General features: G+C 38.4%; 1 protein-coding gene and 1 long non-coding RNA gene across 12 annotated transcripts in view; one reads left to right on the top strand and one right to left on the bottom strand.

The window, feature by feature from the left end:
- Nucleotides 1-17,683, bottom strand: part of CFAP20DC (CFAP20 domain containing) — a 297,123-nt gene that overhangs the window by 62,899 nt on the left and 216,541 nt on the right. For 10 of the 11 annotated variants that reach the window (XR_011620118.1, XM_011743543.3, XM_024793263.2 and 7 more), the window contains one exon: nt 8,062-8,265. Coding sequence is in view for 10 of the 11 variants with exons in the window: in XM_011743543.3 (XP_011741845.2) it covers nt 8,062-8,265 (204 nt within the window). In the remaining variant the exon portion in view is untranslated. Of the gene's footprint in view, nt 1-4,991; nt 5,157-8,061; nt 8,266-17,683 lie in introns of those variants that run through there. The other variant, XM_071091988.1, reaches the window with a different exon arrangement.
- LOC139361986 (uncharacterized) lies at nt 445-7,855 on the top strand. The gene is made up of 2 exons (XR_011620119.1): nt 445-895; nt 7,296-7,855. It is a non-coding gene; the product is annotated as an uncharacterized lncRNA (long non-coding RNA).

Raw genomic sequence — 17,683 nt, forward strand, 5'->3', positions numbered from 1 at the left:
AGCTTACCTTCCTAACCACTTGTCTGTAGTGTTTATTCCAGCTCGAGAGTGCATCTAGAGTGGTGACTATTTAAGTTTTTGAATAACAAATATGACAAAATCAGTTCTGTTTGTGGCAGGAAAAGTGACCCTGAAGAAATACATTTATTTGAAATATATACGACTCTCCTTACCACAAATTAAATTCATTGGTTTTATTCTCAAGATATATCATTATGTATTTAAAATTTAAAAAATGAATTTTGCCACGTTACTAAATTTGGGACAATCATAAAATATAATAGACAGTACTCTGAGAATAAGAAAAGTTTATTTCCTGGGGTGACTTTCATAGTCACTAAACAGAACAACTTGCACATTTCAATATTTCCTCCTGACAGTACAGATATTACACTGACTCTAATATCAGTTTTTGTATATCATTTCTATAGCTGTATAAGAACATCTGCTCATATGATTTATCTGCAGCTTAGCACAATCAACTACATACCTTTTCAGTTCAGAAGGATAAAAGAAAACTCATTCTACCCAAAGAGAGCTGAGAAGTTAATGAATCTGTAGATTAGAACAAATTAAAACCTATTAACTATAAACAGCCTAAATGCCAATATATTATATTTTGAATACACAGCAACCAGGAATATCATGCAAAAACGCTGATATGCTGTCGAACAAAGAAATAGAACAGATCCCAGAAACTCAGGACCTCGGCCTTTTGGTGGCGCTGTTGCTATGTGCTAGTGCCAGGCAAACAGTATTCATATAAAATTAACTACCACGGAGCACAAGAAGCTTTGCTTTTCCATGATCAAGCTGCTAGAGATTTTGGGGTGAGGGAGCGAAATGAAGGCGAAATAAAAGAACAGGAGATAAGATAATCCTGCCATGTTAAAAGGTAAAGACAATATTTTTATGTTGTTATGTGAAACCTATGAAAATGGCAATAATGTTGTTGCAAGGTTAATCAAGACCATAAATAATTTGTCTGAGAACCTCACCATATGCTGGCAATTTTATTAAGTGTATTTTGCCTCGTTGTTCTCCAAATATTATGCTCTGCAACATGCCATGTTGATGGATGCATGCAATGAGTTTTTCTTTTCTTTTTTTCTTTTTTTTTTGTAAGCTAGAGACTTATGTGCTTGATATTAGCTTACGGGAATTCTTTTTTTTTTTTTTTTTTCCAAGAGATGGGGTCTCATTATGTCACCCACACGGGCCCTAAATTCCTGGGCTAAAATCCTCCTTAGCCTCCCAATTAGCTGGGAATACAGACCTGTGCCACCACGCCCGGGTCAGGTTATGTTAATTATTAACTTGAAGGAATGACATTCTGCTCACAGGGAAGCTGCACAATAAACCTACTTTTCTTGAATCTACATCTGAGGAGGGACAGTGAAATGAAATATTGAAATAATGAAATAATAAAGGAGTTTATTTTTAAGGCTCTGAGGGAGTCAGTCTGTATGCCAACGGTTAAACTCACATCAAAACAAGCACTACAGAATCTCTGCTTACTCCTTCAGGTCTCAGTCATCATAAAAAGGGAAAATGTCCTAGAAATTCTGTTTTGATCACTTAAGTGGCCCTTTGAGGAGAATAACCTCAGCGGAACAGCAGTTGACAGTCAGTGTGAGCTTACTCTGCTAAGCACTGGGCACATGCATTTCATGTACTCATTCGATTTGCATAATGCCAACATTAGGAAGGTTATTTTATCATTCCCATTTCAAAGATGATCATGTCCAGAAATGGCAGAGCTGGGATTTGAGCCCAGGTTGACCGATCTAGAGTTTATATTTGTTTGGGCATCACATGAAGCAGTGCCCATTGATAGCTATTCTTATTCCTTAAAAAAAGAAACACACACACACACACACACGACATGGCTTTATGCTATCGTCAATCAAAATCCTTCACCAAGATAAAATTCACTTAAAATTCATTATAACTAACTCCTATCGCCCTTCCGAAGGCTGCCGAGAGCCCAGTTTGTGAATAAATCTCACGAGGGCTACTCCTAACAGAAACTCTTCAAAATTGATTACTTGTAGCCTGGTTTCCACAGAAGTTGTAAAGTATTGTTTTAATTGAATTTGGTTCTAAGTTAGAAACTTTGAAAAATTTATGTGTCAAAGGCCAATGGATTTCTCAGTAGGCTTGATTTATTTAGCAAGAGATGCCTACAAAAGCCAATTTGCTATGAGGAATATGGTTACATTTAATTACACTTTTAAATGACTAATTTATTATATCTAAACACCTTTTAAACAGTACATATTACTCTGAACTGTACAGATGCTGAGGAATCAAAGTTTGTGGTAAACACAATGGATTTTGCTAAAGACTCTTCATTTTACTCTGCATAGGCTTTCTGGCTTCAGACTGCAATGTGTGTGAAGTCGTCAGGTAAAAATGCTAAACTGAATGGGACCTGACTACATCTCTTTTTCTTCCTATTGGCAATCAGGTCCTGCTCAGAAGGAGATTTTCCTTTGGGTGTATATTTAATATCCATTTATCAAATCTTGAATTGAAAATATTACATGCATCACTCAGGATTTATTTAAGCAAAGCAAAGCAAAGCTGATGTTTATTTTGGAATCTTGATGAAAATTACCTTATTTTAGAGTAAAAAATGAATTTTTAAAAATTATGCTTTAAGTTTTGGGATACACGTGCAGAATGTGCGGGTTTGTTACATAGGTACCCACGTGCCATGGTCGTTTGCTGCACTCATCAACCCATCATCTACATTAGGTATGTCTCCTAATGCTATCTATCCCTCCCCTAGCCCCCAACACTCCAGTGGGCCCCGCTGTGTGATGTTCCCCTCCCTGTGTCCATGGATTCTCATTCTTCAACTCTTACTTATGAGTGAGAACATTCAGTGTTTGGTTTTCTGTTCCTGTGTTAGTTTGCTGAGAATGATCGTTTCCGGCTTCATCCATGTCCCTGCAAAGGACCTGAACTCATATGTAAAAAAGGAATTTTTCAAAACATTATGGATTGATTCATTCAAGTAATGACTGACAACTGGCTGTGATGCCTTGTGCTAGCATTTGTGCTCCAACATAGAAGGTATGAAAGAACACAGGCAGGGTTCTCTCTTCAAGGAATTCACAAGCAGTCTTGGGGATATTGGTAACATTGGTTAGCTGATGTCATAAGTGCTGTAATTGAGCGTGAAGGTAACAGGGACCCAGAGAGGGAAGCGAATAATTCTGTTCAGGGTGGGATGAGGGTTTAGGAGCGTTTCGGGAAGCAGCGACAAGTGAGTTGGGCCTTCAGAAATAAGCAAAAGGAGGGATAAACAGTCAGAGTACAGAGGATTTTAAGGGCAGTGAAACTACTCTGTATGATACTATAATGGCAGATACATGTCACTATACCTTTGTCCAAATCCATAAAATGCACAACACCAGGAGTGAACGCTAATGTGAACTACGGGGTTTGGGGATAATGATGTGTCAATGGAGGTTCATTAATTGTAACAAATTACCATTCTGGTGGGGGACACTGATAATAGGGTTCCTCTCAATTTTGTAGTGAACCCAAAACGGCTCAAAAAAACTACAAGTCTTTAATAAAAAATTAGCCAAAAACCAAAAAACCAAAACAGAAATTAAAAAGCCATTTTCTAAGTAGAGAGGGAGCTGCCAGACAGAGAAGAGATGAGCGAGGCGTGAGCTGAACACAGGGCACGGCTCACCAAGTGACAGCCAAGTCGACAGTGTGGCAGGAGCAGAGTGGCTCCCCTGTGTGTATGTTGGGTGGGGGGTGGGTAGTGAGACAAGCAAAACTCATTTCAAGTGCTATGCAAGCTGACAGAGAAACAAAGGCACTAACAGGAGGTTATCTTGCTTAAGGAGAGACTCCCCACTGTCCCCGCCACCACAGACTTAATTTGGCTTCCTTTTGGAACTTGGAATTCCATTCCCCTCTTGTCTACATGGTGAACTTGAACTCATTCTTGAACTTCAGCTTAACTGTTGTCTTCTCTGTAAAAGCATCCCTGAAACCCACAGGTGGAATCACCCCCTCTCATGTGTTCCCATAACTCATTATTCTATCACTTGCCATCCTGAGTTACAGTCAGCCATTCACCTGGGCTTCCCCTCCAAAACTGTGCACACCTCAAGCTTGGATAAGGCTTTATCTGTATCCTCAGAAGCCAGCCTAGTTGACAGTATATTGTACCACTCAAAAACATATGTGTGGAATGAGTGAATGTGAGACAGACAAGCAAGCTTGTGGTGAGAGTTTTCAGGGAGATACTCCCGACTCTTGTGGCAGAGAAGGTGTATCCTTCACAATGAGGCCTGGAGAAGGGCTACAGTGACTTTGGAGCTAAGTCTTGAGGATAATCAGGTCCAAGGTACAGGGATAATGTGCAAAGTGCATTTAGAGAATTACAAGTGGGACTATAGAATGGAGTGAAAGGTGGGGTGCAGTGAGAGATGAGGCTGGAGACAGGGCAAGTCTCAGATCATGGGGGCTCCTGTATGTCAAAGTAAAGAGGTGATGGGGAGTCACTGAAAGGCTTTACATAATAAAGAGATCAGATCATATCAGATCTGGGTTTTAGGAAGATCACTAATGTGAACAATAATGATAATAATAATGACAGCTAAACTTCATTTATTAAGTACTTATGTCTCAGATACAGTGCCAAGCATTTTATAAGGGTCACAGCTTGGATTTGAACCGTGGCAATTTGATGTCAGAGCTGATGCTCCTAACCACCAGGTTACAGTGCCTTGACTGGAGGCACAGAGATGTTAGGGGACTATTGAAGGAATTCAGATGAAAAATAAAGTGCATAAACCATAAAAAAGAGGAAAATCATGTCCTTTGCAGCAACATGGATGCAGCTGGAGGCCATTATCCTAAGCAAATTAATGCAGGAACAGAAAACCAAACACTGCATGTTCTCACTTATAAGCAGGAGCTAAACATCAGGTACTCATGGAAATAAAGATGTCAACAATAGAAACTGGGGACTGCTAAAGGAGAGAGGGAGGAAGAAGGCAAGGATTGAAAAAGTAACTATTGGTTACTATGCTCAGTACCTGCATGACTGAAGCATTTGTACCCCAATCTTCAGTATCATGCAATGTAGCCTGGTGACAAATGTGCACATGTACCTCCTGAATCTAAAATAAATATTGAAAAAAAATAAAGTGCATAATCTGTCATGGGATTAAGGGGAAAAGAGAAAAACGGAAAAGTGCCAAGGCTGTGGTATTAGGAAGGGTGGGGTAAGAGATAAAAAGGAGAGAGGATTCTTAGGATTTGGAGACCAGCCAAATGTGGGATAAAGAAGTGGGAGAAATGAAGATGTCTTCCAAATTTCTGGTTAAAGGATCAATATGGATGTTGACATTATTCACTGAGATAAAAGAAGAGTGGGATAGGCCGGGCACGGTGGCTTACCTGTAATCCCAGCACTTTGGGAGGCCAAGGCGGGTGGATCATTTGAGGTCAGGAGTTTGAGACCAGCCTGGTAAAACCCCATCTCTACTAAAAATACAAAAAATTAGCTGGGCCTGGTGGTGGGCGCCTCTAATCCCAGTTACTCAGGAGGCAGAGGTTGCAGTGGGCCAAGATTGAGCCACTGCCCTGCAGTCTGGGCAATAGGGCGAGACTCAGTCTCAAAAAAAAAAAAAAAAAAAAAAAAAAAGGGGGTATTATTGTGATGAATAAAGTTATGAATTTTTTTATTTCTTCTTTTTCACTGTCCCTGTGCAACTTTTAAAGAGAAAAGCATGAGCTGTCAAAAAGACCACAATGATGCTTGTAAAATTGCTCTATCTAAACTCTATACAAGCAGCGAGTTACAGAGTTCATTAAGGAATACAATTTTCCATTTGGCGGTAGTTCCAATGTTAGATAGACTGACTCTGATGCAATAATAAACATATCTCATGAGTACCAAAGGTAGACTTTTCAATATTTTCTCTGTCTAAAAAAATCAAACCATTTCAATTTCTCATTTGGTCAAATAGAGGGGTTATTAAGTTCATTACCAAAGGTCTTATTTTTGGCTGTATACTTTTAGAGTGGAATAGATGTCATGCAGGAGATTTCAGTCCTTCAGAACAGGAGAGTGATGAGAACATTGTATCCAGGGCAACTAAGAGTTCAGCCTTTTCAGTCCATAAATAATCATTCCTCAGGTTGCCCTTTGTAATGTTGGTCTCCAAGCTACTTCATGACAGAATGAGCTCGATCAGGAGGCCACTGTTCTCTTTCTTACTTGCAGTTTAAATGACTGCTGCGGAATATTTTATAAGAAAGGCAATGTTTCAATTCTATTGCAAATTGTACTGGTAAAAATCTGCAACTGACTCTTATGATCTTAGCTTGGCTACAAGGATACTCTAACCAGAGTAACCAGAAGTCAGATATTTTTCTGGGTGGGTGGATACTTTTTGGCACCAAGGCTGCCAGAGGTGTTATGTATGCTTGACAGTTGTGTTTAATGAAAGCACAGCTGAGGCGAGAGAAACCTGAAGGTATGCAAGGTAGGGATAAAGAGCACTAATCCCCCCATCAAACCAAATGGAATTTCTTCTCCATGAAGACTTGTGTAAGTTCTCCCCAGAGCACAGAAATCTCACCTTCCATGGGATATCCACATATCCACTGGATAACACTCATTTGACAACTGAGTCACCACATCATGGTGGTCAGGAGCCCAGACTTAGGAGTCAGACCAGGTTAGGTCTGATTCACTTTACTCAAGAGCCTCCATTACTCAAGAGCTCTGCAACAGTGCTTACCACACAGAGTAGCCATAAGGAGTAAACTAGATAACATGTAAGGCATTAGGTGCAAGGGCCTCTGAGATTTCCAAGATCTACAAAGATGTTGGAGACCTGGAAAAAACTGGCTTTAAAATACAAAAAGCAAATTACAAAATTCATATGTATTTAATTAAATACTTAAAACCTAACTTATCCACTGTCAACTATGCTTCAACTCAATTTTTATATAGTTATATATAAATGAGTAAAAGTTATTTTATGTTTTCTTTAAACATTTTTATAGCAAAAACATATTTACTTTTGGATGAAAGTATATTTTAGTCGGTTTGCTATGATATTGAATGTAGCCTTATAAGTAAATGTTTCTTAGGCCTGTGGAGGTCTCAAAATGGCTCTAGGTACTTAAAGAAATGGTAGCTCTAATTATCATTATTATACCAATGATTTTATTATTCTGCTTTATGACATTTCTTGTGCCGTACTGAACTGTTCCACTGATGTTTATGCTCTGTCTTTCCAATTAAGTTGTAAGGTCCCTGAGAACAGTATTGTAGAGAACGGACTGAGTTAAAAAACTGGGCTCTGCTCTGGGCTCTGCCACTGACCAGGTGTGGAAGCTTGGACCCACGCTTCAGTTTCTTCACCTGAAAAACAGGAAGACTAAGACCTATTCCAACCTCTGCTGGGCCATAGTGAGGGCAATGGGCCATACTGAAGTGCTTTAACTATGGAAACACATGGGAATATAAGCTTCTGAAGCATCCACAGTGCCTATCATAGCCCATCATCCACAGGGAAGAGTCAGTGAACATCTGGTGACTTCTACAGAAGATTCTTTTCTGTCTTCATATCCAAGCAGTACTTGTATAACTATAGTCTTTTCCTCTGTGTTCATTCATTTCATACATATATATTTAACAAATATTGAGCCTCTTGTATGTGCCACAGGGCTTGTACTAGGAACAGGGGATACAATGGGACACCCAGTGTCTACAGTAAAATTGTTCTTTTTGTTCTTTCAATGTGTGGTTTGATATATCATCATACAAAGCTTTTCTGAAGGTAAATAAAACAATTTAAGAAAAGACTGTCATCTTCTAACTTCTGTCCGCCATTCTAAAACACTATTTCAGAATGGACTCTGATTATTTCTCATAGGGAGTGTTCTCATTTTGGTCCTGGCTTTTCCAGGCAAAGCTGGGATTTGTTAGAAAAAAGCTTGCTCCTTGTTAAGCAATGAAGCTTGCTCCTTCTTAACCAATGAGAGGAAGCTGCAAAGCCAGGGACTCACGGGTGGCAGGCAGGAGTTCCAGGTGGTTGTGTCGTCACTGCTGGTACTTATGCTGACATTACAGTTGTCCACCTGGGAGGCACTCAGGCCATGGGAAGTCCCAGCATCCTCCAGTTCTTCATTTTGTTGCCGCCGTAGGCTCGCCAGCATCTGTAACTCGGATTCACTCATCTGGCTCGGCTGATAGTTTCGCCAGTCATATTCCTGACCAAGAAAGAGGAAAATAACAAAGGGTCATTTGGCCTTTGCTAATTCTATGGCTATTAACAATGCCACAGCCTTAACCCCTGCAGCAGCTCCCCAATTGACAGAGGCACAAATCCCTAACATGCCTCCATGCGCTACCTGCCCCATCCATTATACCGCCTCCTGTCTGCTTGCTCCTCACAAGCCAGCCACTCTGTCCTTCATTAAGGTCCTCAAAAGCATCAGAGTCCTGTCTGCCTTAGTCCTGTGCACATGCAAGTCCCCTCTGCCTCGTGTTCTGGGTAATGCTTAGGCTCCCTTCAGGTCCTCAATTATGTATCACTTTCACAGGGAAGCCTTTCCTGACAACCATAAACTGGGTCAGCTCCTTTATGATGCCCTCTCAGAATCTTAAAATTTTCACTTTTAGCATTAATCACAGTTGCAGTGATGGAATTGTTTCTGGAGTTGGCAGGTTTGCTATGAGCTCTACAAGGGCAAGCACCATGACTGTTTTGCTCTCACTGCCTTTCCTAGGTCTGGTGCCTAGTAGGTACCCAACCAGTTTTTGTAGATTAAGTAAATAAACAAAAACTAAAAGTAGTTTTTTAAAAAACATTTGCCATTTTAAAAAGCACAGTTTATGAGTGAATTGATGAATTTCATCATTGTAAACATAAATGACCAAATTTATTCAACTTGCAGTACGATTGAGAATGACTAGTATTGGTAAAAGCCATCAAATAAAATTTGAATGTAAGATGGGAACCTGTAAGGTCTGAAAGCCTGGAAGATCTCATAGCTCCAACCAAGGTGGATTCACTGTATATGTCATCTATCAGGTACTTTTTGAAACATACTACTACTATAGATCTTTAGATGGTAGTATAAATATTATTTCACAGTATAGGTGGAAATTGGCATATAGAATTTTCAAAACTTTCCCTTCCTTTCTTTCTGGCATAAACTAGATTTGACAACAAACATTAATTTCAACATTACTAAAATATTAGCATCACATACGAGCAGTGTGATTTACATCCAGAACTGCCATATAACTTAAAAGCAATTTGAACATTTTCTTATACATCTGGAAACACTGGTTGTACTAACAAGGATTTTTTTTTCCAAGACACCCTAGAATTTTTAAGATATTTATATCTCTACATACACTTTCTTGGAGGACTCTCTGGCTTCTTTTCTGCCTCATAGGAATGTAAAAAGTTAAAAAATATATAATTTTGAAAAAAATTCTTGGAGTTCCTATGACATTAAATGCTTTATAATAAAGCATTATTATCATCATAATTTGGGGTTTATAAAAGCTTGTTATCTGATAATATGATGTGGAGACTTCCTAAAAAGTTGCCACTGGAAACTCAGTTAAATCCTTATAGTTCATGGCACAAGCAGCTTGGCACTGTGAGGAGCCATGCAATCTTTAATAGACATTTCATGAGCACTCAATATGCTTTCAGAGTTCTTGGGGGCAACATAGGTATCATAAGAAGAAGAATAAAATTTATATCCCAATGAAAAATGCAAAAGTGAATAAGGAAACAAATAATTTAAATTCAAAAGAAGTAGTTGAGGGGACAATAAACACATACAAAGATGTTCAGCATCCTTGTTATTAGAGAAATACAAATCAAAACCACAATGAGATACCATTATACCCATTAGGATGGTTACAATAAAAAAGAGACAATAACAAGTGTTGGCAAGGATGTGGAGAAACTGAAACCCTCATACAGTATTGGCAGAAAAGTAAAGTGGTGCAGCCACTTTGGAAAACAGTTTTGGCAGTTCCTCAAAATGTTAAACAGGTGAGTTACCATGTGACCCAGCAATTCACTTCTAACCTTATACCAAGAAAACTGAAAACATATGTTCACACAAAACTTACACACAAATGTTCACAGAAACATTATCCATAATAGCCAAAAAGTGAAAACAACCAAATATCTATCAACTGAGGAATGGATTTTTGTTTATTCACATAATGGAATATTATTCAGCCTAAAGAGTAATGAAGGGCTGGATGAACTTTGAAAATATTATGCTATTTGAAAGAAGCCAGGCACAAAAGACCACATATTGTGTGATTTACTTTATATGAAATGTCCAGAATAGGCAAATTCACAGAGACAGAAAGTAGATTAGAGGATGGCTGGGCTGAAGGAAAGGGAAACGGGAAGTGACTGCTAGTGGGTATATGCTTTCTTTTTGGAGTGATGAAAATGTTCTGAAATTAGGTCAAAATGATGGTTACAGAATCTTGTGAATATACTAAGAACTCCTGAATTTCTTACTTTAAAAGAGTGAATTTTATTGCATACAAATTATATTTCAATTAAAAAAAGCAGCTTGGTAATCAGATGTGAACATGAGAATACCAGCTGCTTGATTTTAGCTGCAGCAGTGAACAAGTAACTTGCTGTTCTTCAGTTTTTTGGTCAAGAAGTGGGATTAAGCGTTCTAATGTGTCACACGGGTATGTTAGTTGGCTCATCATTGCCAATACATACTTTTACAATGAAAAAGACATTTTATTTTAATTTTCACAATTTTTCTTAAGAAGAAAGCCTTAATATGTACTTCATATGATTAAATCTTTCGTTTGATTTACTTATTTAATCCACAAGGCTGTACTGTGCCTGAAGAACAACCCTGGGTTCTAGGAGAGAAGAATAAGAGAGGATGTGGCAGTGATTAAGCCAGACAAATCTAAGCCTGGGCCCTAGTTCCACCAATTGCCAGCTATAAATGACTAGGAAAATTACCTAACCTCTCTATGCATCAAATTCTTCATCATGGGGACCACAGTACATACCTCACAGGATTTTTGGTGAACTAAATGAAATAATATTACATCGAATGCTTAGTAGAGGCACCTGACAAACAAATATACTAGGGAGTCTCCAAATGTATTATTTGTGTATTATTTGTACTTTTAATGGAAAATGTTTGAATGTGTACTTTGTAATGTATGTTTATTTATGAATTAAATATATGTATGACTATTTTAAAATCATATGTAGAGTACAAAACATACACAAAAATGGAATTAAAATGCTTAGGATTAAAAAGACAAAATTATTTTCAATTTTTCTTCCTGAATCTGAATGGGTTGTCTTTGGTACACACTTTTAGGGATGAGCACAGCCCTCTTAAGAGACCACTGAGTTGGCAGTCAATACATACAGTCCCTGTTATTATTATTTTTTCTGCTCATTTTCTCTGTCCCCCTTCTTCCAGTCTTTCATTCATTCTGTAATATGCTAGGAACTGGGAGCATAAAGAAAACAAGACATACTTCTGTCCTCATAGAGTTCACAGTCTACAAAGGGAGACTTGAGAGGTATTATATAACTGGAATTCTAATGTACTGTGAGAAATACAACAACAGAGGTAAGAGTAAGATGTCTGCGGAATGCAGCACAGATGTGACTAACCGCCCAGTGGAATTACAGAAAATCTCACAGAAGTCTAAGGTGGCATTTGAGAGTAATTAAATTTGTTGACAAATGGAGTTAGTGGCCTTCAGAAGGACTCCCACCACTGGCAGGCAGTATTGAAGCTGAGGCTGAAGGAATAGGTAGCTGGGATATTCCCTATATTCCACTGCAATAATGGAAATAGATTGATTCATTAATTTATTCTGTAGAAACTTACTGAGACCCTATTATGTGCCAGGCACTGTTGATCTATATTTGCTTAAAACTCTGCATTTCCATGATTTTATTTCATACAACAGCAAAATGTATTCTGACAACACCTTGGAAGGGGCAGCCAAAATCCAGTAGAGAGAAGAAAGCAACTTTCCCCAGCATCACTAATAAAGCAACTGGTGGTGGAGTCAGGTAATTAACTTAGTCTTTCGAAATGTTTTTGATTTGCAATCTCTTAAATCATTTCAAAATCACCAGAAAGGCTAAATCATTTATTCGTTATTTTTAAGAAGCTTTGCAATAAAGTCTTTGCATTAAAGTGGACTCCAGCACAAGATGTTATCTAACTAAATTACACCACTGCTGAGAGGCAAAGTGGCTTATGTAATACTATCTCTGAAAGGCTCAAAATGTTATGTATAACTCAATTTCATCTCAAAATATCCTTGTAGGAAAGAGGGGAGACATTATCAATCAGATTTGTCCTGGGAACGAGGCAATGGTCTGAAGGCTATACACAATTCAGCTGTGCTCAGATTCGCAGGCCAGTCCTTCGCTCTCCAAGCCATTCAAGTCATTCGTTTTCACTGATCTTTCTCTAGACATTATTGGGAGCCTAAGCCAGTGAAGTTACAAAGACGATTAAGATATGGCCTTGCTTTCATACACCCTACATCTATCAGGGCAATTGAGAGCTATAAAGAAGGAATTCCAAAATAAGGTAGTATATGTTGAGGTATAGTATTAATGATCACATAGGTCCTTGATAATGATTAAAAGGAAAACTGATAACTCCAGCAAAAACATAAAACATATCAAACAGAAACAACCTTTCAACTTGATGCCCTTCGCCCAATCTATTCCTTAAGCTGCTAGGACAGAATAGTTTAATCAATCAAATATCTGATGATAGAAGTTTGGGAGCCTCAGATAGGAACCAGTTCTGCTAAACGTTGGGTGACACAAGGCTAAATCTACAGTGGAGGTGTGGAGAAAAATGAGACATGGCCATGGGATAAGATCAGACCAAGAACCTCACTCTGTTCTTTATGGGTTGAAGAGGAAGAAAATTGGGAGAAAGCTGGGATGTTACTTTTTTTCTGGAGCCTATAAAATCTGTGAGACTCTTTCAGTATCGGGCTTGCATTGTGACAGTGCCTGATAGTCATGGCCCAGGAGACATGATGTTGCAAAAACTTTTAATACAAGGACTATCAAACAATATCCACCTTTGTATTTTTAAAAAATTATTCCCAGTGTAACTTTTAAAAAAAGCACTACTACAAAGGAAATGGTGGCTTAACTTAGGATATATTATTAAAAACAACATAAGAGAAGGGAGATATACAAAATGGTCTGGCATTTCAGAAAAGAGAAAGACCATTTTGTGGAGGATCAGTTAAACCTTCATAAAGGATGGAGGAGATGGTCCCTAAGAAGGGGCTTGAAGGAGAAGGAGGGCAATATGGCAGCAAGTTCCAACCATCAGGCAGAAAAACAGGGGGCAACCTGGAAGTAGGGAGCTTGTGTTCATATCAAATAATTAAATAGACTATCAAGTAATACTTATACATTACTGTTCCAGCAATGAAGTCAGTAACACTGTTCCAAAGCACCAAGGATAAGAATACCTATAATTTATTCTAAACCTTAAGAGACCAAATGGCTTCCCTTTCCCTGCCCAAGTTTTATTAAAAGTCTAAGATTCTACCAAAAGATATATTCTTAATAGCTTCCAAATGGAAATTGCCCACGTGCCCATCAACAGTAGAACGGATACAAAAAGGATGATACAATCACACAGCGGAACACAATACAGTAGTGAAATGAGTGATGTATTGAATCTCATGAACAAAATGCTAAGTGAGAGAAGCCAGACACAAAAGAGTACATATTGGTAAAATCAAACATGGGGATAATTAGTTGTGAGGAAGGAATAGTGACAGGGAGGGAACACAATGGGGCTTCTGGGGTGCTGGTCTTGCTCTTTCTTGATCCAGAAGATGGTTACATGGGTGTGTTCAGTTTGTGAAAACTCATCAACATATAGGCTTATAATATGCACACTTCTCTCCAATCAACAACAAAGTCTAAGGCTCACTTGTGAATCACTGGAAAATTCAATCTAAACAGTCTCAGCAGGGGCAAAAAAAGCATTTTGTAAATGCACCTGGGGAGCCATTATCACTGGTGGTTTGAAATTTATATTTATTAAAACTTTATAGCTGTCATTAGAAAGTTCTGGAAGATGTTTTTGGACCCCAACACGACAGTAGGAAAAGTACTAGAAGTCCGTTTTCCAAAGCTAATTTTAAACTTTAACTGCCATTTGAATTTGAGGATTAATCTTCTCTCTATTGCTATTTGCAGACAGTGTTTAATCTCCACAGTGACATTTTAAATAATAGCTGATGGTAAATTAATGTTCCAGGGCATCTCTTCACTAGCATTCCTGAAAATTTGTTTCAGATTCTTGAGCTAGGCATCACCCCCAAGAGTTTAACCTGATTCATTGGGCATGTAGGCCCAATAACAAAAGGAATGGAGAGAAGACAGTAGCCACAAGCACAAGCTGTAAGTGACACATATTTGTGCATATAGTTCATTCACAATGTATGGTAGCTTTTAGCACACGTCTCTACCATGCAAAAGAGTAAATTAAAACTTAAAGACCAAGCCACAGCACAACTTGAAAAATTTTACTAAATTTAAGGGATGCTATATTGAGTTACATAGCAGGAATCAGGAGTTAGGCCATAACCAGCTGGTCAGAATCTAGATCGTGTGCTATGTTCATGGCAGGCACATGGACCTAGGCATAACCAGACTTGATGCTGCCTTTGAATTATCTGTCATAAGCATTTTAGAATGTGACCCTGAAGACATTTCATAAGCCTGGCTCAACTCATACTTCATTAACTATGCACATCACTCACTTAAGAATGTCTCAGGTAGAGGATTCTTGGGTAATTAAATCAACTGGTGGCAAAATTCCTTGTAAAGAGATAGATAAGTTTCCATCTCACACATCTCTCTCTTCTTTGGGGAGGAACATGCATGAAAGGTTTTGTAAAAAGTATTTTTATATTGATGTGCTATATTTATATAGAATAACCTTTTACTCTATGACCTAAATAGAAATATACTTCCATACATTTTGCTGTGATAGCTTGCTAATTTTCAGAAAGAATTCTCTGACAAATAGAACTGAACTCTTCTTACTAACCTTAAAGTGAATTGAAAAACAAATTTTAATTTTCCCACACCTATCTTCTGAGTTCAGGGTACGTTTCAAGCTTAACAATGAACTATACACTAGAAGGAATATAGTAAAATCAAATTGAATAGGTTTCATACCATATTCAAGGATATGCCATCTATGGGGCATATCCTTGTAGCCTTGTACATGGGACAAGCATAGTAGCCATTCAATAAATAGTAGTTTAAGATATTATTTAAAGAACCAGCAGGAAAATTATTACTGAGACTGTTTACAGAAATGAAAATAGAGGAGGTAAGCCAACTGATATGTCTGGAGTGGGAAGAAGATAACTTTAAGTAAGCTTGAACTGTTTTAGAATGTAAAGCTTTGGTTGAATAATGACAGATATACCAACATTTGTGTGTGCTTTTGCATATTAAAATACTTTAAAGCATAAAGTGGCAAGAGAAGTTAAGTTGTCACATGATCATGGAATTTTTTTCAGTGGCCTCTAATTGGGGGTAGCAGCCCATTGTGGTGGAAGGTGCCCTGGCTTTTCTGTCCCTAACTCCTGGATTTGACACTGCTTTGTCACAATCTAGACAACAGTGAGGTGGAGTCTTTCTGCTTCCTTGTCTGTCAAACAGGAACAATAAGGCCTCTTGTGAGGGTTGGAGATAAAGACGAGATAAAGTAAGGAGCACCTTGTAGAAGGCCTGGCATATGGGAGATACCTCAAACCATTAAAGTCACATAAAAGCTTCTGAGTCAAGGACTTCAGATCTCAGTGCTTTTAGGAAATACACTCAGCTTAGTACCTTTTCCATGAAGAGGTGAATACGACTTGCTCCTATTTAAAACCTGGAAAACCAAGACAGCAGAGAAGATAAATGTCTTCAATAAACATTTGATGAGTAGGATGCTAACCTTAGCACTAGAATATTAAAGAATTGACAGTGAACCATCATAGTGTTGGCTAAACAGCCAACTCATACTTCTGATAGCACCTTAATGTCTGTCAATTCTTTCTAACTACAATTTCTGAAACTTTTGAGAACTTGAAATTTCTCCTCTTCATTAGAATAATGGGCGCATTCTTTGCATACCAAGCTGCTCAGAAATGGAGATATCAAAATGTCTTAGTGACTTCTGCTATTCCATACCATTACCCAAAACTTGAACCATAATTCCATTTTACTTATTTAAAAATACTTCTACTCCACACCGTTTTGCCTTTGCAACCATTACATTAAACATTAGCTACAAAGAAAATGAAAGAAACAAACCGTTCTGTAGCACAGCAAGGCTTCAGTCTGAAAAATATTTAAAAAGAAAGCAGACGGATAGGAACAAGTTACACCTGGAAAATTTCTATGCCTAATTCAAATACTTTTACTGGTAGTGGAAATGTTATTTAATCACCAAATTCTGCAGTTTCAGCAATATCCCCAGCAGTGCACTGACAGACAAAACTGAGATAAGGACCTTGTCTTTTCTGAGACAAGAAATGAGTGCAGTTTTGACAAAACATCAAATATCAGACTGTTTTCCAAAAGCTATTGGTAGGAGTGTCCCACTTAGTAAAGGAAACATTGTCACCATGGTTAGCATTACGGTTTATGAACTGCTACTAGTTCTGCCCAAATTCAATTCAAGACCTCAAGCAGGAAGCTACACATCTGCAACTTAGCTGTGTGAACAAGGTAGACACACAGAGGGTGGCCTCTGGGGAATGATCAGAGAGACACTGCTTCCTGCTTATAAATAAATATTTTTCTCTCTTTAGGGTATCCCTGAGAACATGCCAATATGTTACCTGGCAGAAGGCACACAGAAATTCACTCTGTTAGCACTTGATTCAACTATAAATAGCAAGTAGGAAGCACACAACCACAGAGCCACCACCCTTACAGAACAGTATCTGTAATTAATTTATGGAATTTTATGAATTTGAAAAGGTTTCATTTGCTTTAGAATGCCAGTCATACTGGTTTATATTTCTGCCTAACCACTCAGCAAAAGGTAGAAGAAAGTACACTTCAGATTAGGGGCTAGGTGTTCTACATGTGCTATCTAATTTTACACTCAAAACAACCCTGTGGGATAGGTATTATTTTCTCCATTTTATAGATGAGGTAACTGAGGCTCAAGGACATTAAGAAATGTGTCCAAGGTTGCATAGATAAGAAAGAACAAAGCCAGGACTCAACTCCAGGCCTGTCTGATTCCAGCTGGTGCTCTGAGCCATGGTGTCCACTGCTTTTGACTTTTCAGTCATGGAGAATGAAAATGTAGATAGCTTTGACAGAGGGTTCTGTTTGGGGAAGGCTGTTTATCAAGTGACCCAGGGCAGCATGAGGCCAGTGGGCACATGTGGTAGAAACTGCTAAAGGAGGGAGAACCACCCCTAAGTGAACCTGCACTGTTGGCCAGGGCAATGAACATATGTCTAACACACAGGGTGACCTGACTCTGAAACAGGTGTTTTGAAATAATGCAATGTTGTTGTAGCTGAAGGGAGAGAAGGGTCAGAAAGACATTTATGGATTCTTCAAACAATGGG

Source organism: Macaca nemestrina, chromosome 2 (genome assembly GCF_043159975.1).
Source record: "Macaca nemestrina isolate mMacNem1 chromosome 2, mMacNem.hap1, whole genome shotgun sequence".
In the NCBI taxonomy this organism is placed as follows: domain Eukaryota; kingdom Metazoa; phylum Chordata; class Mammalia; order Primates; family Cercopithecidae; genus Macaca; species Macaca nemestrina.